This window comes from Bubalus bubalis, chromosome 16, assembly GCF_019923935.1.
Source record: "Bubalus bubalis isolate 160015118507 breed Murrah chromosome 16, NDDB_SH_1, whole genome shotgun sequence".
In the NCBI taxonomy this organism is placed as follows: Eukaryota; Metazoa; Chordata; class Mammalia; order Artiodactyla; family Bovidae; genus Bubalus; species Bubalus bubalis.
In genome coordinates, this window is record NC_059172.1 from 30,946,042 (window position 1) to 30,969,056 (window position 23,015).

Here is a 23,015-nt window from a genome sequence, read left to right on the forward strand (position 1 = left end):
CTAGCCCATTTAATAAATTTTTTGAAATAACAAAGTGATTTAACCAGAAGGCAAGGCTACAAATAAATACAATAAACATATCACCACACATTTGTATGCAAGTCCACCCATCTCTTAACTAATAAACAAAAACAGTAAAAGGCAATAGAAAACTATGCTTTCCCATTTCCCTGGGTGGGGGAAGTGGGGGTGGGGAGCGGAGTTCTAATCAAGAGACTCTCTGTAAAGCTAACAACAAACAAAACAAACAAAACAAAACAAAAAGTTCCAATCTGATTACAGTTAGTAATAAATTGTACTTACTGTTTGGCCTGATTAACATGAACTCCTAGTGTATAGCTCAGCCATTTGTATGTCACCTGCAAGAAGGAATTTTTAAAAAAATTTTATTAGATGACTGCCGAGTGTAGGTCAGCCCAAAGGGCTCCTAAGGATTCTAAGGCGATTATGTCTTATAAATTACATTAAATGCCACCCTAGTTTTGCCAAGAACCATCCATCTGGGCAGGTAGGACTCAGACATTTATTTTACAAAGAAGTCTGTATCACAGATTAATGCAAGAATCTAAAAAGGTTGAATATACACAGAAAAAGCTCTCAATTTCCTCACACTCCCTGTTTCACCCTGGTCCTTCTTTTCACATTTCTGTCTTTTTATGGGGCCACCACCAAAAACTATCCTCAAACTCACTCAGAAACTTGTTACTTTAGAGTGTACAACTCAAACTTCTGAAGAAAGTTGCAGCCACATAAATATTAAAGGGCACAGGTGGTGCAGGGGTCAGGGAATGAATGAGTGAAGTGGATGAACACTCTATCAGAGGTTAGACTGGGAATTACTGGCATCAAGCTTTGCTCTTCCTTCCATCCTTCCTTGAACTGTCATTTGCCACTTCCTTGTAACCTGTCACCCTCCCCTCAAAGTCTTCCAATTCTAAACGCTGAGTTTCCAGTAATTAGAAGACTTAGCACAGGTTGGGCAAAGGCAGTGTGATGTAGAGGAAAGCACGAGCAGAACAGACATAGACTGGAAAATTGATTATCCCTTGTGAGTCTGTGTTAGTCTCTCAGTCGTGTCCTATTCTTTGTGGCCCCATGGACTGCAGCCCAGCAGGCTCCTCTGTCCATGGAATTCTCCAGGCAAAAATACTGGAGTGGGTTGCCATTCCCTTCTCCCAGATCTTCCCAACCCAAGGATCAAACCTAGGTCTTCTGCAGGAGGGTTATCCCTTACTAACCACAAGTTATTTGGCCCCTCTGCTTCAACTACCTTTTCTAAGGCTACTTTCGCCGACCTCTATGGGTCACTGTAAAAAGTAAACGCAATAATGTACATCCAAAGCTCACAGTAGGCACTCAATCATCACGATGTGCGAAACGCTCTCACATCCATCGTCTCACTTGATCTTTACTTCAACCCTGTGAGGCAGGTCAAGCCTGAACCAATAACAAACTTCGAGGAAAACGAAACCAACTGACGGTCAGATTAAACAACTTGTTACTTAACCCGGTCAAAACACAATTTCCTCAACTGTAAACTTGAGACTTCAAACGCCAACCACCTTGCCAGAAATGTGTAGAGACGCCTTAGAAACATCAATTAAAGCTCCTCCCTCCCCGCCCGACCTCCGCGGCCCTTGGTCTGCGCAGAGCCGAGCACGCCCACCCGAGGAACCTGGATCTGCCGGTGGGGCAGGAGTCCTCGCCCTGCGTGGGGCACCAGGAGTGGGGATTGTCTCCACTGGACCAGCCCCATGCGGGAACAAGCAGAAGGATCAAGGTCCCCGCCGCCCTCTCTGGGCCCAAAACCCCAGTCGCACGCCCGCATTCCCCAGTCCTAGCGCCTCACGATCTTGTTCTGGTCCGTGACGAACTCGTCTATATTTTCCAGATAAAACTGGTCCGCCATGGTGCCGCGGCGTTGTGCTCCGCCGCAGCTGAGCTCCCCTAGCCGCCACAACCGCAGCTCCCGCCGGCGGGAAACGTCTTTTTTCCCCTCCCAGGTCCCGGGTCGTTTCCCACGGCAACGAAGGCGACGCGCTACGGCGGCCGCTCGAGGGTCAAACTAGTCTCGGAGACGGAGTAGGCTGAAGTAGGTGGAGCTAACAGGAGCTGACGGAAGTGAGGAACGAGGAGCGCAGGCGTGGTCTAGAACTGCTGACTGTAGAACCCTAGTGTCGAATCCAGGCTCTGCCAGTTCGTGGCTGATGCACCGCAAGGGACCTCACCTCTCTAGGAGTCGCGGTCTTTCCACCCGTAAACTGATAAAATAATCCTTGCCCTGTCACACATTTAGTCAATGAATATTAATTAGGTACCTAGCCTATTTCCAGCCACTTCCTAGGCACTAAGACACAGCAGTGAACAATAAAGACAAATAAATATTTTAGTAAAGTCCTGCCAGCTGGGATAAAGTACTGCATGTTATAATCTCTCAGAATTGAGAAATTAGGGAAAGTTTTCCAGAATGAATGAGAGAGGGGTGTTTGCTGGGAAGAGAATAGTTTTCATTATAGTTGAAATGTTGGGAGAAAAGGACACGAGGAGAGATGAGACGAAGGAAGAAGCCAAACTATGCAGTGCCCACAAGGTTTGCGTGAAGGTGCGCGTGAACTCTATTCTCAAGAATTGGGGGATTTCAAATAAAATTTCTCCTAACATCAGCTTAAAAAAAATCCTTCCGTATAAGCTGTGTATTTCAGTACGGCAGCACAGTGAATAATGGAGCTGGCACTAGAGTTGGACCCTGGATTTGAATCCTGGTTTTGATATTTGTTGTGTAAACTTAGGTAAATTGCTTAACCACTGTAAGCCTGTTCCCCATCTGTAAGATGGATATAGTAATAGTTGTTGCTGTTAAGTCGCTTCAGTCGTGTCCGACTCTGTGCGACCCCATAGACGGCAGCCCACCAGGCTCCTCCTTCCCTGGGATTCTCCAGGCAAGAACGCTGGAGTGGGTTGCCATTTCCTTCTCCAATGCATGGAAGTGAAAAGTGAAAGTGAAGTCGCTCAGTCGTGTCTGACTCTTAGCGACCCCATGGACTGCAGCCTTCCAGGCTCCTCCGTCCATGGGATTTTCCAGGCAAAAGTACTGGAGTGGGGTGGTGCCATTGCCTTCTCTGATAGTAATAGCAACCCACTTCAAATGTTTGTTGCAACATGCATTCATTCAGGATATAGTTAGCAAAAGCCTAGTAGGGGCCTGACATTGTTCTGCAGATACAGCTGTGATCAATAACACAGGGAGCCTGTCCAAATGTGGCTTACATTTTCTTGGAGATTTTTGAGTGAGGGATGATAGCAGCCTAAAATAGTATCATTTATACAATAATTGAGAACCCACTAACTTGGTTTCCTTTTGTTTTTGAGTCAGGAAAACCCACTAATGAGTTAGATGAGTGGAGAATGAGAAAGATGGTAATAAAGACGGTAATAAAAATTGCCTAGACTTGGAACCTAAATCTATATGTTAATAGCGATGTCTTTGACTGTGGGATATGAAGACTTGAGAGAAAGTGCATATGAGAAAATTAAAGAATTTTATTTGGCCAGAGCTATAAACCAGATAATATATACATAACCCTTGTGCCACGCCTGCACACAATGAAATCAACAGTTAGTATTTGTACTTGGGATTGGCGGGCTTCCCTGGTGGCTCAGATGGTAAAGAATCCACCTTCAATGTGGGAGACCTGGGTTTGATCCCTGGGTCAGGAAGATCCCCTGGAGAATGGAATGGCTACCCACTCTAGTACTCTTGCCTGGAGAATTCTGTGGACAGAGGAGCCTGCTGGGCAGTCCATGGGGTCACAAAGAGTCAGACACAACTGAGCGACTAACACACACACTTAGACTAGTGACATTGGCTTTGCTGGTGGCTCAGACTGTAAAGAATCTGCCTACAGTGAGAGAGACCCAGGTTCAATCCCTGCGTTGGGAAGATCCCCTGGAGAAGGAAATGACAACTCACTCCAGTATTCTTATCTGGGAAATTCCATGGACAGAGGAGCCTGGAGGGCTATAGTCTATGGGGTCGCAAAGAACTGGACACAACTGAGTGACTAACACACTCTCTGGTGACTTTGGGCAGAGGAGTGAAAGAGGCACAAAAGCCAGATTTCAGTGATTCAAGAAGTGAGGAAGAAAGAGAAAAGGAACTGAAGATAGAGCGTAGATACAACTCTGGCTAATTAACTCCGTGAAACAGAGAGGAGAGTGGGGTGAGGCTCATGACTTTCACAACAAGCCTGCCTAAGTAACAGGGGTGGGAGGTGGTGGTGGGTGTTTGTCTGGGAAGGAAGTAGGATAGGCCTTCTGGAGTCTTTTCTATGTAGAAGATCCTCAGTCAGGATTGCCTCAGAAACCGCAGGCCTGAATCTGCAGGAGGAGAGCATGTGACACATCCTCAATTCCCATTGATGGAAATTTTTTCCAAAGGCCTTTTCCCCCTGGATTCCCAGCATCCAGCATGGCCATTGCTGGCAGACCATAGGCCCTTTACAAATATTTGTTGACTGATAACTAAATGGCAGAATGAGTAGATGAATGGAATTGAATTAAACATTGTTCTGCTCTATAATCCCTTTTGTTGATTTTCAGAACATTGTTTGTGGAAGGTTTTGTCTTTCCATCCACCTCTGAAATGGTTACATAGTCTGTTATCAGGGGGAGCATTATTGATAAGTTAACTGGGGAGATTCAGCTGCCTTCAAAGTCCCAGTGATCAGAAATAGGGGACAAGGGGTGCCCTTTTATGGACAAAAGTCAGGACCAAGCCCAGATCCTAAACAGCCTTGAGACTTGCAAAGAACACTGCTGCTGGAGACCCCAAAGGGAGGCGCCATGCATTCCTACATGTACAATCTTTATAGACAGGATTTTATCTAGTAAACACTCCATATACTTTGAGTTGACTAATTTGAAGCATCTTACCTTTCAGTATTTCTTCCGAGACTCCATAGAGTAAGAGACAAAATCAGATGGTAGACTCTCCCCAAACTGATTCTCCTCATCTCCCTGTTCCCTATCCCATGAGGAAATGCCTCCGTCATCCTTCTGATCTCCCTGGACCTGTTCCATTTCAGACCTTCCTTATTATCAGTCTTCTGTTTTTAAGTTGTTTTTCATCATATAAAGGAAATGCATGCTCATCCACATCTTCTCTAGCCTGGTCTCTGTTCCAATCTTCCCCCAACCCCAATCTGGGTCCCTCTTTAACACCAGTTTCAGGATGACATTTCTAAAACACAGAACTGATGATGTTGTTCCCAGCTTAAAAAACCACAATCCAATTTTAGAACACTTCCATTGCCCACCAGAAGTGCTCTTGTGCCCTCATTCCCTGCTTACACAAACAGTCCCTATTCTCACCCCCAATATCAGGCAACAAAGGGTCTGCTTTCTATCTCTATAATTTTGTCTCTTCTAGAAATTTCTTATAAATGGAACCATAAATATGTAGTTTTCTGGGTAGGGTTTCTATTACGGACTGAGGTGTGTCCCCCCCCATAAATTCATATGTTGAAGTCCTAGCCTTCAGTAGCTCACATTATAACTGTCAACAGGGTCTTTAAAGAGATAATTAAGTTAAAATGAAGTCATTAGGGTGGGTCCTAATCCCTGGTGTCCATATTAGAAGAGGAAACTAAGACAGGCAAACCACTGCAGATAGAAGACCACATGAAGACCCAAGAAGAAGATGACCATCTATAAGCCAAGAAGAGAGCCCTCAGAGGTCAACCCTGAGAACACCGTGATCTTGGACTTCTAGCCTCCAGAACTGTGAACAAATAAATTTCTATTGTTTAAGCCTCCCAGTCTGGAACTTTTTTATGGCAGCCCTAGCAAACTAATATAGCTGCTTTCATGTCGCACAATGTGTTTGAGCTAAATATTAGTAGTTCTTTACTTTTTGTGCTCGGTAGTATCCAGTGGACGTACCATATTTTGTTTATGTATTCACCAGTTGATGGACATTTGAATTACTTCCAGTTGTGGTGCTAAAACTCCTGCTAAAAAATTTGCATACAGGTCTTCACATGAACATATATTTTCATTTCTCTTGGGTAGATCTAAGAGCTTTCAAGATCAAGTTTAAGTTTATTACTTCTTCAACCTCACCTCTCATCCTTCATTGCTTCTTACCTTTACTTTAGCACCAGAGATTGCTCACAAGTCCTTGCATATACTATTCTATTTCTCACTTATAAGTTTTTACATCCATGATACCCTCGCTGGGCTTTTGTTTCCTCATGGTAAAACGGAGATAATAATCAGACATACTGAGTTTGAGATATTAGTGGAATAAAATCTAATTAACAGTACCTCTCATCTAGACAGTGCTTTACACAAGTTTTCAAAGCTTATTTACATCCTTTATCTCCTTTGATCAACTCTGTCCAATAGTCCGGGATTATAGGTTAGCAGCTATGACTGTGAAAGATAGTGAAAGTCGCTCAGTTGTGTCCAACTCTGCGAGCCCATGGACTATACAGTCCATGGAATTCTCCAGGCCAGAATACTGGAATGGGTAGCCTTTCCCTTCTCCAGGAGATCTTCCCAACCCAGGGATCAAACCCAGGTCTCCCTCATTGCAGGCAGATTCTTTACCAGCTGAGCCACAAGGAAAGCCCAAGAATACTGGAATGGGTAGCCTATCCCTTCTCCAGCAGATCTTCCTGACCCAGAAATCGAACTGGGGTCTCCTGCATTGCAGACAGATTCTTTACCAACTGAGCTATCAGGGAAGCCACATAAGACTGTAAAAAGGGCCAGAAATTACTCCCTTCCCTCTATCTATACCTTTCGAAAGCATCCTCCCACCCTGACTCTGGTTTGGTTTTGTGACTCACTTTGACTAGAAACATGCTTGAGTACAGGGGCTTCCCTTCTCTTATTGCACGAGGAGTCCAGAGATCACCATGTGGATGAGCCTAGGTTAGGCTGCTAGAGGACAAGAGGCCACGGTGGAGGAGAATGAAGGTACCCCAAATATGTGAGTGAGGGACTACCCAATTCGCCAGTGGACTATAGATCCAAGGAGGAGCCCAGTGTAGATCCGTTGAGCTAACCAACACCAGGTGACCTATAGCATATGAGCTAAATAAAGTGATCATAGATTTAAGACACAATGTTTCAGGTTGAGTCATTTTATATCAATGCTAATTGATACAGATATTCAGTACAAGAAAGCTTTGAAGCTAAGCAGTCTGGGTTTGAATTCTAGTTCTGCCATCTACTAGCAGCGTGGCCATAGGCAAGCTACTCCATCTTTCCAAGCTTCAGTGTCCTCATCTGAATAAAGAGGGTAATGGTAGTGCCCATCCCCTGGGGTTGTAAAGATTCAATAAGATGATGGATGTCAGGCATTCCCTCATGTGCTACTGGGCTCAGCATAACTCCCTGAGAGGGACCTATTGTTCAGATGAGTAACTAAAGATTAGAAAACTAAACTCCCAGATGTTTAGTGACTTTCTCCAAGATCACACGGCCAAAAAATGACTGAACCGGGGGCTGACGCTAGGACTTCGTGACCTCCACCAAGTCTAGGATTCATGATAGACAGTGGAGGAGACTGGTGGTTGGGAGGATCATTCATTTTCCACCTGATGACAGATTTCATACTGGCCTCAGTGTGAAAGCCAAAATAGGCCAAAGTTAATGAATGACCAAACTGAAGTTTTATGAAGATTAATTTGGTAACACAAAGTACAAGTCACTGGCAGGCATTGATGGTCCCATATCTTCATTCTCGGAATTCCGTGTCTATCCAGGTCCGTTTTTTGTTTGCACTGTTTCTCAAATCCACTCTTTTCTTTCCATTTCTTACCTTAACCTGTGCCCCTTTCTGAAGCTTAACTTCCTATGGTGTGTCCTGTTCCAATTCTTTCTCTTCTGCCTGAAACTTCTACCCTGTGGGTTCTGTACTAGTACGTCACTGATGCTCACGACAGGACAGATTCTGCATGTGGGTTTTACCCAGCAGCTGGCTAGATGGCTTCCAGATATGAAATGAAAGACCTCAAGATATCTCATTCAGAAAACAAAGGGCCTACAAGGATCCGACCAGTTCTGCAGGCAGTATCCACAGCCTAACAAAGACTGGCAGGTACGTACCATCACTGAGCAGCAGATGGCAGTGTCAGCTCTTCCTTTGTCATCTCCCATCAGGAGCCGCTGGTGCTCCTTTTCACAGGAAGAATAACAGGAAGATAGGACCTTAACAATCAATCAGAAAACACTCTGTGGTCAAACTTTAACTGATTTAATTGCCTGAATTGAAAGAAAAAGGGATTTCATATAAAAATAGGGTTTCAGGCTTTATTTATTAACTCAAACATCCAGCTGCCATCTTTTGTCCAGCCTGTACTCTCCTGTTCAGTTTAGTTTAGTCCCTCAGTCTTGTCCGACTCTTTGTGACTCCATGGACTGCAGCACACCAGGCTTCCCTGTGCATCATCAGCTCCTGGAGCCTGCTCAAACTCTTGTCCATCGAGTCAGTGATGCTATCCAACCATCTCATCCTCTGTCGTCCCCTTCCCTCCTGCCTTTTATCTTTCCCAGCATCAGGGTCTTTTCCAGTGAGTCAGTTCTTCACATCAGGTGGTCAAAGTATTGGAGCTTCAGTCCTTCCAGTGAATATTCAGGACTGATTTCCTTTAAGAGTGATTGGTTTGATCTCCTTGCAGTCCAAGGGACTCTCGAGTCTTTTCCAACACCACAGTTCAAAACCATCAATTCTTTGGTGCTCAGCCTTCTTTATGGTCCAACTCTTACATCCATACATGACTACTGGAAAAACCATAGCTTTGACTAGATGGACCTTTGTTGTCAAAGTAATTCCTCTGCTTTTTAATATGCTGTCTAGGTTGGTCATAGCTTTTCTTCCAAGGAGCAATCACCTTTTAATTTCATGGCTACAGTCACCATCTGCAGTGATTTTGGAGCCCCCCAAAAGAAAGTCTGTCACCGTTTCCACTGTTTCCCCATCTATTTGCCATGAAGTCATGGGACTGGATGCCATGATCTTTGTTTTTTGAATGTTAAGTTTTAAGCCTTCTTTTTCACTCTCCTCTTTCACTTTCATCAAGAGGCCCTTTAGTTCTTCTTTGTTTTCTGCCATAAGGGTCGTATCATCTGCATATCTGAGGTTATTGATATTTCTCATGACATTGTACAGGAGACAGTGATTAAGACCATCCCTGAGAAAAATAAACACAAAAAGGCAAAATGGTTGTCTGAAGAGGCCTTACAAATAGCTGAGAAAAGAAGAGAAGTGAAAGACAAAGGAGAAAAAGAAAGATATAACCATCTGAATGCAGAGTTCCAAAGAATAGCAAGGAGAAATACAAAAGCCTTCCTCAGTGATGAGTGCAAAGAAATAGAGGAAAACAATAGAATGGGAAAGACTAAAGTTTTCTTCAAGAAAATTAGAGATACCAAGGGAATATTTCATGCAAGTTCAGTTCAGTCGCTCAGTCCTGTCCGACTCTTTGCGACCCCATGAACCACAGCACGCCAGGCCTCCCTGTCCATCACCAACTCCCAGAGTCCACCCAAACCCATGTCTATTGAGTCGGTGATGCCATCTAACCATCTCATCCTCTGTCGTCCCCTTCTCCTTCTGCCCTCAATCTTTCCCAGCATCAGGGTCTTTTCAAATGAGTCAGCTCTTCACATCTGGTGCCCAAAGTATTGGAGTTTCAGCTTCAACATCAGTCCTTCCAATGAATATTCAAGACTGATTTCCTTTAGGATGGACTGGTTGGATCTCCTTGCAGTCCAAGGGACTCTCAAGAGTCTTCTCCAACACCACAGTTCAAAAGCATCAATTCTTCGGCTTAGCTTTCTTTACAGTCCAACTCTGACATCCATACATGACTACTGGAAAAACCACAGCAAAGATGGGCACAATAAAGGACAGAAACGGTATGGAGAACACAGAAGAACTGTACAAAAAAGATCTTCATGACCCAGATAAACACGATAGTGTGATCAGTCACCTAAAGCCAGACATCCTGCAATGTGAAGTCAAGTGGGCCTTGGGAAGCATCACTATGAACAAAGCTAGTGGAGGTGATGGAATTCCAGTTGAGCTATTTTAAATCCTAAAAGATGATGTTGTGAAAGTGCTGCACTAAATATGCCCGCAAATTTTGAAAACTCAGCAGTGGCCACAGGACTGGAAAAGGTTAGTTTTTATTCCAATCCCAAAAAAAGGCACTGCTAAAGAATGTTCAAACTACCACACAATTGCACTCATTTCATATGCTAGCAAAGTAATGCTCAAAGTTCTCCAAGCGAGGCTTCAATAGTATGTGAACCGAGAATTTCTGGATGTTCAAGCTGGATTTAGAAAAAGCAGAGGAAACAGAGATCAAATTGCCAACATCTGTTGGATCATAGAAAAAGCAAATATCTATAGCAGCATTATTCATAATGGCAAAAATATGGGAAAGACCTTAAAAAAAAAAAAAAGAGTAAACTTGAAGATCTAATTGGCTTTATTCGATTGTTCTCCTGCCAATGCAGGAGAGGGGTTTGATACCTCAGTTGGTATCAAATTGGGAAGATCTCTGGAGGAGGGCATGGCAACCCACTTCAATATTCTTGCCTGGAGAATCCCATGGACAGAGAAGCCTGGTGAGCCACAATTCATGGGGTCAGAGTCAGACACAACTGAGCGATTGAGCATGCATGCAATGATTCATGAATCCAGCAGCAAATAGCGTATTTACTAGATAGGATGTACTCAAAGGAGTTGTACAAAATGGAAGGTCTTTTTAGGTAGAAAAAAATAAATGAGACAGGACAAGGAAGTTATTTGCAAAAGAAAAGAAAGAATTGTTTCAGGCTAGGTCACCTTCCCTAGGTGAGCTGCACAGGGGGAGTCTTATCACACTTCTTACCTCACTAGTGTTGATGGGAAATTCCAGACTGACAGGTTTACAGTTCCACTCCTGGGAGTGCCTGAAACTACATTCAGGTTAGGTATTAACACTTGGTGAGATTTAGCAGAAGTGACTCCATTTTGGGCTTATTTATTTTTAACAGACCCAAATGTCCATTAACAAATAAATGGATAACAAAAGGTGGTATGCAATAGAATAATATTCAGCTGTAAAATGGAATCAAGTACTGATACATGCTACAGCATAGATGAACCTTGAAAACATTATCCTAAATGAAGTAAGCCAGTTACAAATGACCACATACCATATGATTTGTATGAAAGTCCGGAGTAGGGAAATCTGGAGACAGAAAGTTGATTAGGAATTGCTGTGCCCTGGGAAGGGACAAGGGGGAGGGGAATGATAGTTAAATGGTATAGGGCTTTTCTTTTTGAGAAGATAGAAATATTCTAAAGTTGCCTGTGCCAATGATTGCACATACCTATGCATATACTAGGGCTTCCCACTTGGCTCAGTGGTAAAGAATCTGCCTGCAGTACAGGAGTTGCAGGAGACAATGTTGGCTCCCTGGGTCGGGAAGATGCCCTGGAAAAGGGAATGGCAGTCCACCCCAGTATTCTTACCTGGAAAATTCCATGGACAGAGAAGCCTGGTGGCTACAGTCCCTGTGATCACATAGAGTCTGACACAACTAAAGTGACCAAGCACACACACGTGCATATATTAAAATGCGAACTGTATAATGTAAATGAGTGAATTATATTTCAATAAAGCAGGTAAATTGGAAAAGACTCTGATGTTGGCAAAGATTGAAGGCAGAAGGAGAGGAGGGCAACAGAGGATGAAATTGCTGGGTGGCATCACCGATGCAATGGACATGAACGTGGGCAAACTCTGGGAGATGATGAGGGACAGGGAGGTCTCCCAAGACAGGGAGGTCTATGGGGTGGTGAAGAGTCAGACACAACTCGGCAAGTGAACAACAGCAAAGCTGTTAAAACACTGGCAGAAACAAAGGGAGCCAAGGCAGGTACAGCCTCAGCCCAGATCGTGCTACAGATGCAATTCAATAAGAACACCTCTGCCACCCATACCTTTGCTCTGAATATTGGACCCAGAGGCCATTATTGACTGTTGATCTTGCTGTCCCGATCTTGCTGCCCCGAAACCTAGATGTTACAACTACTGCCCCACCACTACCGAAATGAATTCTCCATTGTCCCTGCTTACTTGGAATAAAAACGTCTTATTCTAAGTTCTGGGAGAATGTACCTGATTGATTGAGTCTGGACCATATGTGCATACCCTAGCTGTAAGAAGGGACTGGGAAAGCAAATATCTGGCCTTCATCACTTCTATAATAGGAGATAAGGTCTGCCCCATCCAAGATTCATATGGTAGACAATTCTCCAAATACAAGAAAGGGGTTTCAATGTTGGGCAAATGGGCAAACCAACCAAACAACAAATGAAAATGAACATCCTGGCCTCCGTACATATGTATGCTTGCTAAGTCACTTAAGTTGTGTCAGACTCTTTGCAACCCTATGGACTGTAGCCATCCAGGTACCTCTGTCCATGGGATTCTCCAGGCAAGAATACTGGAGTGGGTTGCCATGCCCTTCTCCAGGGGCTCTTCCCAACCCAGGGATTGAACCTGTGTCTCTTACATCTCCTGCATCGGCAAGAGGGTTCTTTGCCACTAATGCCACCTGGGAGATAGATGTGAAAGTGAAAGTCACTCAGTTGTGTCCAACTCTTTGTGACACCATGGACTATGCAGACCATGGAATTCTCCAGGCCAGAATACTGGAGTGGGTAGCTGTTCCCTTGAAGCCACCCCAGTTAAAATGCAAATATTCCAGGGGACTTCCCTGGCAGTTCAGCAGCTGAGAGTCCTCGCTTCCACTGTAGGGCACTTGGGTTCGATCTTTGGCAGGGGAACTAAGATTCCACATGCTGCAGGGCGCAGCCAAATAAACAATTCTAATATTCCAGAATGCTCATTCAGTCGTGTATGCCTGCAATCACTGTGAGAATTTATTAAGAACCTAAAAACTCTTTGTTAGCTCCATGCTAAGCCTCATGGAATCAGAAACAAAACACTGACCTGGACCTCAAGGTGATCACTGTGAGCAGGAGAAAAGATGGAGTGTTATGGGTCACAGGCTAAAAGTACAAGGAGTGAGACAGGGGTGCACAGGAGAGACTGGTCAGCTCTCCTTGGGGAGAAGGTTAGAGAGCCTTCACAGAGATGACCTCAAGGAAAATCTTAAGAGGTGGGTTGATGCCTTGCTAGGTGGAAGGGAGGATATAGGGGCCTTGTGCACTTAAGCACGGGGGGAACCAGGAACAATGCTGGGCTGGAAGTCTGGGGTGACTCAGGGCACAGCAAGAGCAAGTGGAGAAGTCACTGGGACCAGATCAGACCAAACAGTTTGGTGTTCCCTCTTTTCAACAGAGATCTGCTGAAGGATATTTTATTTTCAAAACTTTGTTTTGATGCTGTATAGAAGGTGAACAGGAGGAGAGAATGGGCAAAGAGGTCAGATGCCACTGCCATGATCTCAACGTTAGATGGCAGAAGATGATCTAGCCCAGGGTGGTAGCAGTGGCCACGAGAGGGACAGAAATGGATGTGAGATATGTGTTAGTCACTCAGTTGTGGCGACTCTTTGTGACCCCATGGACTGTAGCCTTCAAGATTCCACTCTGTCCATGGGATTCTCCAGGCAAAAATACAGGAGTGGGTAGCCATTCCCTTCTCCAAGGGATCTTTCCAACCCAGGGATTGAACACAGGTTTCCTACATTGCAGAGAGATTCTTTGCCATCTGAGCCACCAGAGAAGCCCTAGATATGAGATAATGGGTAAGGAAAACTTTAGTTTACCTTATCTTTGCAGAATTGCCTAACGGGGACTTCCCCAGTAGTCCAGAAGCTAAGACTTTGTGCTCCCAATGCAGGGGGCCTGAGTGGTCAGAGAACTAGATCCCACATGCCAAAACTAAAAGATCCTGAGTGCTGTGCTGAGTCTCATTCTCAAAAGAAAAATGAGCTGCTTAATAGAGAGAAGGACCCTGATGACCTTCAGGATAAACCCTTGCACCCATCTGTCCCATCTACACACTCACTCACTCCTGCCCCAACACTTTTTGAATCAGTGTTGGAGATACAGAAATGATTTGCAATTTAGAGGAGCCCTATCTGGAGAGGAGACAGGAATCAAAAGAGACAGTTGTGAAGAGTGGGATGGTTCCTAGGAAACTGCTGGATGGAAGACACTATGGGAGCATTGTGACTGGGGATTTCAAGGAGGACTTTATAGAGAAGAGTTGAGACCTCTTTTAAAAGATCAAGAGGAGTTGGCCAAAAAGAAAATGCTGGGAAGGAGGCAATGGAGGCAGAGAGAAGAGCTTGTTTTGCAACCATGAAAAGGTGCCTTGCAGTCCTCCAACTAGAGCAAAGGCAGATGGTACCCAGATGGTACTCTTTAGAGTCCAGCATCCAGGTTTGCACTGAGACATCACCTCCCATGAGTTGTTCTCAATGGAGGACAGGGCACAGCAGGGAGACTAAGGTAGGTGTATTCTTAAGAAGCAAGGGATTCCTCTGACTTCTGACAGCCATCTTTGGCTTCAGGATAACACAAGCTTTCTTAGACCAAATGGCCATCTAGGACACTTGAGGGTTCACCCAACCCTCATCTCCCTTTGCTCACTCAGGGTCAGACTTGAATGGAGGATTCATGATTCAGCCATACTCTCCCTTCCCATTTTTGTAAAATCTTGTAGGCTTAGTGCTTGCTTGGCTTTGCTTCTTGGAGAACCCAGACTAACACATTTGTGTAAAAGTATACATTCTTGAAAGACTTTGGACTTCATTCTGGACTAATTCACAAGACTAGGGACACTTTTAGTAAAGTATAATGAGACAAAATAAAATTTGAAGCTTGGAGGTGTATGGTCTAGGGGTGCAGAGAGAATGAAGAAGGTATGAGCGAGCAGTTGTACAGTTGACCCTTGAACAATGCAACAGTTAGGGGTGCCAACTCTGCACAGTCAGAAATCCAAGTATAACTTTATGGTTGGCCCTCCATATTCATAATTCCTTCTTATCCATGGTTCCTTCCCATCCAGTTTCACATCCACAGATTCAACCAAATACAGATGGTGCTGTACCTGTAGTATTTACTATTGAAAAACATCTGTGTATAATTGGGCACACGAAGTTTAAACCTATGTCAACTATGAAGACCGTTTCATGTTTGGAGAGTTTCTCATCTTATGACACAGACAGAACTGGCTTCTTAACTCATTTTCCCAGCATTCCCTACAACTAAGACACAGCACATGACGAATATCCTGCCAATTAGATATATCTGCCTTAGGCTTTGAATTGGAAGCTAGTGAGGTAAAGAAGCAGGAGTGTGCAGAATCAGTGTTAGCCATGGCTGGCAGCATGGCAGAGTGGCAGAGTCCAGGATCTTGGATTGGTCATCTTGATGGTACTTGAGTGGTCCCAGTCCTCAGAGCAGGGACTGTCAATGTGTTCACTGGACCAGTTCTATATGGTAAATTTGGGAGTTGATCCTGGGAGAAAGTTCCAAGCCTGGTTCTTCACCTTTCATAACAAAATTGGGTTGTTCAGCCGCTCAGGCATGTCTGATTCTTTGCAACCCCATGGACTGCAGTATGTCAGGTGTCCCTGTCCTTCACTATCTCCTGTTGTCTGTTCAAACTCATGTCCTTTGAGTTGGTAATGCCATCTAACCATTTCATCCTCTGTCGCCTCCTTCGCTTCCTGCCCTCAATCTTTCCCATAAGCAGGGTCTTTTCCAATGAGTCAGCTCTTTGCATCAGGTGGCCAAAGTATTGGAGCTTCAGCTTCAGCATCAATCAGTTCTTCCAATGAATATTCATGATTGATTTCCCTTAGGATTGACTGGTTTGATCTCCTTGAGAGACTCTCAAGAGTTTTCTCCAACACCACAATACAAAAGCATCAATTCTTTGGCACTCAGCCTTTTCTATTGTCCAGCTCTTATATCTGTACATGACTGCAGGAAAAACCATAGCTTTGACTATATGGACCTTTGTCAGCAAAGTAATGTCTCTGCTTTTTAATATGCTGTCAATGTTGGTCATAACTTTTCTTCCAAGGAGCAAGCAGCTTTTAATTTCATGGCTACAGTCACCATCTGCAGTGATTTTGGAGTCCAAGAAGATAAAATCTATAAGTTTCCATTTTTTCCCATGAAGTAATTTTTCCCATCTATTAGCCATGAAGTGACAGGAATGGATGCCATGAGCTTTGTTTTTTGAATGTTGAATTTTAAGCCAGCTTTTTCACTCTCCTTTTTCACCTTCATCAAGAGTCTCTTTAGTTCCTCTTCACTTTTTGCCATAAGGATGGTGTCATCTGCATATCTGAGGTTATTGATATTTCTCCCAGCCATCTTGTCTCCAGCTTGTGCTTTATCCAGCCTGGCATTTCACATAATGTACTCTGCATAGAAGTTAAATAAGCAGGGTGACAATATACAGCCTTGATGTACTCCTTTTCCAATTTTAGACCAGTCCATTGTTTCATGTCTGGTTCTAACTGTTGCTTCTTGACCTACACAACAAAATCTATGGCCTTAAACAGTGGAAATCTACTCCTCATGGTTCTGAAAGTTGAGAAGTCTAAAATCAGGTTGCCAGCTGATTCAGTTCCTGGTAAGAGTCCTCTTTCTGGTTTGCAGAGTGTCACTTTCTTGAAGAATCCTCACATGGCAGACAGACAGAGAGAGAGAGAGTCTGGTCTCTCCTGATAGAGGCACCAACTCTTTATAATGACCTCTACCTGATGCTGTCATCTAAACTCAATTACTTCCCAAAGGCCCCCCTCCGAATAATATCACTACTGGGTTTATGATTTTAACATATGAATGGCAGGGGTGGGAGGACAATCAGTCTACAGCAACCTATTCACTTGAGTGACCTTGAACAAGTCATTCATCTTTCTGAGCTCCGGCTATCTTATCTGTAAAATGGGGATATTGAGTTTTACCTCCTTCATTGTTGTTATCATCTGGTCCCTCAATCATGTCTGACTCTTTGCAACCCCATGGACTGTAGCCCACCAGGCTCCTCTGTCCATGGGATTATCCTGGCAGGAATACTAGAGTGGGTTGCCACTTCCTCCTCCAGAGGATCTTCCTAATCCAGGGATCAAACCCACATCTCTTGCATCTCCTGCATTGCAGGTGGATTCTTTACCACTAAGCCCCCTGCAAAGCCCCCTTACCACCTTCATAGAACTACTATGAAGATTAAATGAAATAATAGGTACAAAAATACATTGTAAACAAAAAAGTGAGCTCTACAAATGTTTGTAATTTACTCCAATAGGGCCAAGCACACAGTGTGTTAGACAGAGGTACTTTTTGAATGTTTCAAGTAAGAAGAAAGGATAATAATTATTTTTAGAGCAATTACTGTGTGCCAGCCACCATAATAAATGCTTTACTAAAATTATCTTTCTAATAGCCTAAGGTGATCAACTTCCCAGTTTGCCTGGGACTCCCCTGAAACTCACACATCCTGGGAATCCCCTGAGATCTGAACATAGGTTTGAGTATCATTTCCATTTTGTAGATAAGAAAAATAAGGCTTAGCAAGATTATGCAACATGCCCAGAATCACATTTAATAAGTGACAGAGTCAAAATTTGTACCCATGGAACTTCCCTGGTGGTCCAGTGGTTAAGAATCTGAGCTTCCAATGCAAGGGGTTACAAGTTCAATCTCAGTTTGGGGCACTAAGATCCCGCATGCTGAGGGGCACTGTCAAAAAGAAAAAAAAAGGAAAGAAAGTAAAGAAAGAAAAAAAAATGTAATCAGAGCTATCAAAGAGTAAAAATGAAAAGAGAAGTCTTTAGAATGAAAGATAGAGGGTATCAAAACATGCTGTTTTAACCATATGACTCTAGTCCAGTTTGGTCTTAGTGGCTGGTGCTGGGAAACTCTTTAGAGAAGGTCATAAGCTGGGCCCAGCCCCAAGTCATCTGCTCCTCCAGGGCAGTTCCTGGCAGATCACAGTACTTTGTTTTTTACTTCTTAGAAAGTCTCCTGTTGTATAGGGTAATTAAACCCTCATGCTTCATCCTGTTTATATTTTGCATTTGTCTTTTGTTTTACTTATGAATGAAAGAGCTAGTCAACCTTCCTAATCCAAATTGCTTATCCTCTTAAAGCAGGTGTTTTGGGTCTTACTATAAATATCTATAGGCTTCCCAAGTGGCTCAATGGTAAACAATCTGCTTTCCAATACAGGAGACGCAGGAGATACATGTTTGAGCCCTGGGGTGGAAAGGTCCTCTGGAGGAGGGCATGGCAACTCACTCCAGCATTCTTGCCTGAAAAATTCCATGGACAGAGGAGCCTGGCAAGCTACAGTTCATGGAGTCACAAAGAGTCAGACATGACTGAAAAACTGAGCATGCGCACATAAATAGGTATACAGAGGTGGAGGGATTCTGTGCCCAGCCAGTGTCAGAAGCAGGCCATTTCTTAGATGATAATGGGTAAGTTTTGCTCAGGGTACAGAGAAAGGGTGGTCAGGAGAGAAAGAAAGTCTGGTTAACCTCAAGATCAAGATTCCTTCCTGTTCAGATACATCTGAAGTAGCCTCATCTTGTTGTTGTATAGATGCCCAGTTGTGTCCAACTCTTTGCCACTCCATGGACGACAACATGCCAGGCCTCCCTGTCCTTCATCATCTCTCGAACTTTGCCCATGTTCATCTCCCTTGCATCAGTGATGCCATCCAGCCATCTCCTCCTCTGATAATAGGTAGCCTATTAGGCAGCCTAATCAGGTTACCATAGTCTCTTCTCCTTCTGCCCTCAATCTTTCCCAGGATCAGGGACTTTTCAAATGAGTCGACTGTTCACATTAGTTGACCAAAATACTGAAGCTGAAGCTTCAGCATCAGTCCTTCCAATGAGTATTCAGGGTTGATTTCCCTTTAGATTGACAGGTTTGAACTCCTTGCAGTCCAAGAGACTCTCTGGAGTCTTCTCCAGCACCACAGTTTGAAGCATGGATTCTTTGGCGCTCTGCCTTCTTTAAAGTACAGCTCTCACACCTGTTTGAGACCACTGGGAAGACCATAGCCTTGATTATATGGACCTTTGTTGGCAGAGTAATTTCTCTGCTTTTCAATACACTATGTTTGTCATAGCTTTCCTGCCTCTGGAGGAGGGAATGCAAACCACCCCAGTATACTTGCTGTGAGAACCTCATGAACTGTATAAAAAGACCCCATCTTATCTCCTGTCAATTCTCTCATGCTGTGCTGTTAAACTGAGAGTCCAGAAGCTGGCATGTGACCCCAACTTTGCCTCTAGTGAAGTGTTTGCCCTAGATAAGTCTCTTCCTTCTCAGAGTTTCAGTTTTCTCATCAGTTAAACAAAGAGGAATCAGGTTACCAGATTAGGTACTTTCCTATAGAGTTCCTATGGTGTTGACACCTATGATACTATAATAGTACATATAACTGAACTGCTTCCTCAGGATAAGGATATTAAATTACTTATTTACAAAAAAAAAAAAGAACAAAAAAAGCAACCGTTAGAACCGGACATGGAACAACAGACTAGTTCCAAATTGGGAAAGGAGTACGTCAAAGCTGTATATTGTCACCCTGCTTATTTAACTTCTATGAAGAGTACACCATGCGAAATGCCAGGTTGAATGAAGCACAAGCTGGAATCAAGATTGCCAGGAGAAACATCAATAACCTCAGATACACAGATGATACTACCCTTACGGCAGAAACCAAAGAACTAAAGAGCCTCTTGATAAAAGTGAAAGAGGAAAGTGAAAAAGCTAGCTTAAAATGCAACATTCAGAAAATGAAGGTTATGGCATCCGGTCCCATCACTTCATAGATGGGGAAACAATGGAAACAGTGACAGACTTTATTTTCTTGGACTCAAAAATCACTACAGATGGTGAGTGCAGCCATGAAATTAAAAGATGCTTGCTCCTTGGAAGAAAAGCTATGACCAACCTAGACAGCATATTAAAAAGAGACGTTACTTTATCAACAAAGGTATGTCGAGTCAAAGCTATGGTTTTTCCAGTAGTCATATATTGATGTGAAAGTTAGACTATAAAGAAAGCTGAGCACCGAAGAATTGATGCTTTTGAAGTGTGGTATTGGAGAAGACTCTTGAGAGTCCCTTGGACTGCAAGGAGATTCAACCAGTCCATCCTAAAGGAAATCAATTCTGAATATTCATTGGAAGGACTGATGCTGAAGCTGAAACTCCAATACTTTGGCCACCTAATGTGAAGAGCTGACTCCTTGGAAAAGACCCTGATGATGGGAAAGATTGAAGGCAGGAGGAGAAGGGGACGACAGAGGATGAGATGGTTGGATGGTATCACCGACTCAACGGATATGAGTTTGAGCAAGCTCCAAGAGTTGGTGATGGACAGGGAAGCCTGGCATGCTGCAGTCCATGGGGTCCCAAAGAGTTGGACACAACTGAGCGACTGAACTGAACTGAATAGAATATCCTCAAACTGACAAAAGAAGAAAATGTTTCATTTACAAAATATAAGGGATTGCAGAACAAAAATAGGTAGATATGAAATAAAAGCAACTTGATATGATAAGATTATAAATGCTATAATTGAAAAAAATATGTATATCAAGGGAAGAATTCAGAAAATATAAACTTCAGACTGGATCCAGTTAAAAAGTTAGTTATTGAACCACTGGGGGAGTGTACCCTTGTATCTTGTTTTTTTCCCAGTGAATTGCTTCTGAAGGCATGTCTGGCTAGGCTGTGTATGGGGGTAGATGTGAATGTGTGCAAGTGTGTTTGCATGAGTATGAGTGAGAGTGTGGGTGTGTATACAGGTCATTCTCAAAAAAGATAACCTCAGGGCTTACATGAATTTCCAGATCTGGTGAAAGCCCTTCAACCATCCCTGCCTGACTCTCCTGAATTGGTTTTTCCAGACTCAGCTGCCCCATAAAGTGGGACGTAAAAGCATTTCTCTTTGTGAGACAACTCTGTGGACAGGAATGAGCACTGATGCTGGAGTTACACTTGGGCTTGGATCCTAACTCCACCCTGTACTTGCTATTTGACCTTAAGCAAGTTTCTTGCCGAATCCTGAATTTCATCAATGGTGACAAAGAGCTAACAGTCCCTAACTCAGCATAGTTAGAGACTGGAATGGAAGGAGTTATGTCAAGTACCTGACTTAGAAACTAATGCATTGGATACCTACATCAGGATCAGGTATGCAACTTGTGAATCCCAGGGTGAAAAAGAAAATGTGGGCCTCTTGTTCAGAAATTATCAAGAATTTCAAGATGGCAAGAACAGAGCATTAAACCAAGCACAAGGCCCTTCTAAGCACAAGGCCCTGGGCAACTACACAGGTTACATCCTCTTGATATTAATTTTTTTTTCAGGCAGGTTAGCTAAGCTGTCAGAAGAAGAAGGATGGATGGAAGAGGGATGTCATAAGTAATGGCCCTCAAGTAACTCAGGAAGCATTAATTGAGGCTTGGAAATCTCTCCTTTCCCACCCCCTCCCTGAAGCTGCCCTGGCCATGGGAAGGCACAGATGAAGGTCAGAGCAGGTGAGTCACTTGTTTCCTTAACCACTGGGAACATTTTTTCCCACTTTATGAATTCGGCCTCCCTCCCTTCCAGATGCAGAGGCTTAGCTCAGGATAAGACAACATGCATCCTTTCCCAGAGAGTCAGTCTTCACTTCTTTTACGTCACCTAAGTCCTTCTGGATCCCCTGGAAAGGAACTGAGGGCCTGGGGCCCAATGACAAGGGAAGGAGTGGCTGAGGGAGGTCACTGTCCATTGGGCAGAAGGGATCTTCCAGACCAAAGTACCGCTGAACACTTGGAAGCTGGGAAGTCAGCCAGCGTTTCATCTTTTGTTTTTTCCTCCTGGGGCTTCCTGTCCCAAAGGTGGATGGAGAGGGGTCATGGGGGACTTCCTGACCTCTACAAATAAATCTTTCCATTGTCGTTGGCCAGGCAGTACTTCCAGGCCAGACAGACCAGGTAGATGGGCAATAACAGAGGGAGACAGCAATGCTGCCTGCAGAGGAAGCTCACCCCTAGTTCCATCAAAGTTCTCAGCAAGAGGAGGCTACACATTGCTGGGTGGAAAAAGCGATCATGGAAGAGGCCAGGACTGACTGCCTACAGTGGGGGTTGGGGTGTATAGAAACTGAGTTGAGGGGAGCATCAGAGAATGTGAGGGCTGAAAGAGACTCCAGAGTCATCTAGCATGTTCTCTGTTGACTCCCAGTACCCAGACAGTTTCTGGCACACAATAGGGGTTCAATTGGCATTTAATGAATGAATGAGAGAATCTAGTCCAATACCTTTCTTTAACTGAGCCAGAGAAGCAAGGCCCAGAATGGAAAAGAAAGATTCTCAAGGACACACAATGAGTTAGTATCAGAACCCAGACTAGAACTCAGAGTTCCTGAATCCCAAACCAATGTTCTTTCTATTGGGCATAGGGGTGTATGTGTGTGTGGTCAGTCATTAGGTCATGTCCAACTCTTTGCAACCCCATGGACTGTAGCCCTCCAGGCTCCTCTGTCCATGGGATTTCCCAGATAAGAATACTGGAGTGGGTTGCCATTTCCTTCTCCAGGGGATCTTCCTAACCTAGGGATCAAACCTGTGTCTCCTGCTTGACAGGTGGATTCTTTACCACTGAGCCACCTGGGAAGCCCAGGCATAGGGGAGAGTAGCGACTTTCTCCTCCTTCTCTATGCTGAGGAAGAAAGGGGATTTCAATAAACCTGCTCAGAGAGCTTGACATGTGAACTCTAAAGTTGAGTCATCATAAGACACAGAGTTTGACACACATTTGAGGAATATAAAAAGGAGAGACTGATGAACTTGGAGGACAAAGAGAGAGGGTTACTGCCAAGAGCTGACTGTTCTCTCACTGGCCATGGGGCAAAGACACGTGTATCCTGGGGACTGGTATGGATCTAGAAGAAGAGAGCTGACCTGGATCTTCTTAAAAGTGATGTGCCCTCAAAGCATGGAGGGCAC

General features: G+C 44.0%; 1 protein-coding gene across 3 annotated transcripts in view; it reads right to left on the reverse strand.

The window, feature by feature from the left end:
- The window catches only part of POLD3 (DNA polymerase delta 3, accessory subunit), a 44,980-nt gene extending 42,758 nt beyond the window's left edge, over positions 1–2,222 (reverse strand). The window contains exons 1-2 of one of the 3 annotated variants that reach the window (XM_006073298.4): positions 1,850–2,222; positions 304–359 (exon numbers count right to left, since the gene is read on the reverse strand). In XM_006073298.4, coding sequence (XP_006073360.1) covers positions 304–359; positions 1,850–1,909 — 116 coding nt within the window. In that variant the 5' untranslated portion in view covers positions 1,910–2,222. Of the gene's footprint in view, positions 1–303; positions 360–1,666; positions 1,829–1,849 lie in introns of those variants that run through there. The other 2 variants (XM_006073297.4, XM_025266427.3) reach the window with 2 other exon arrangements.
- Positions 2,223–23,015: the final 20,793 nt, after the last annotated feature.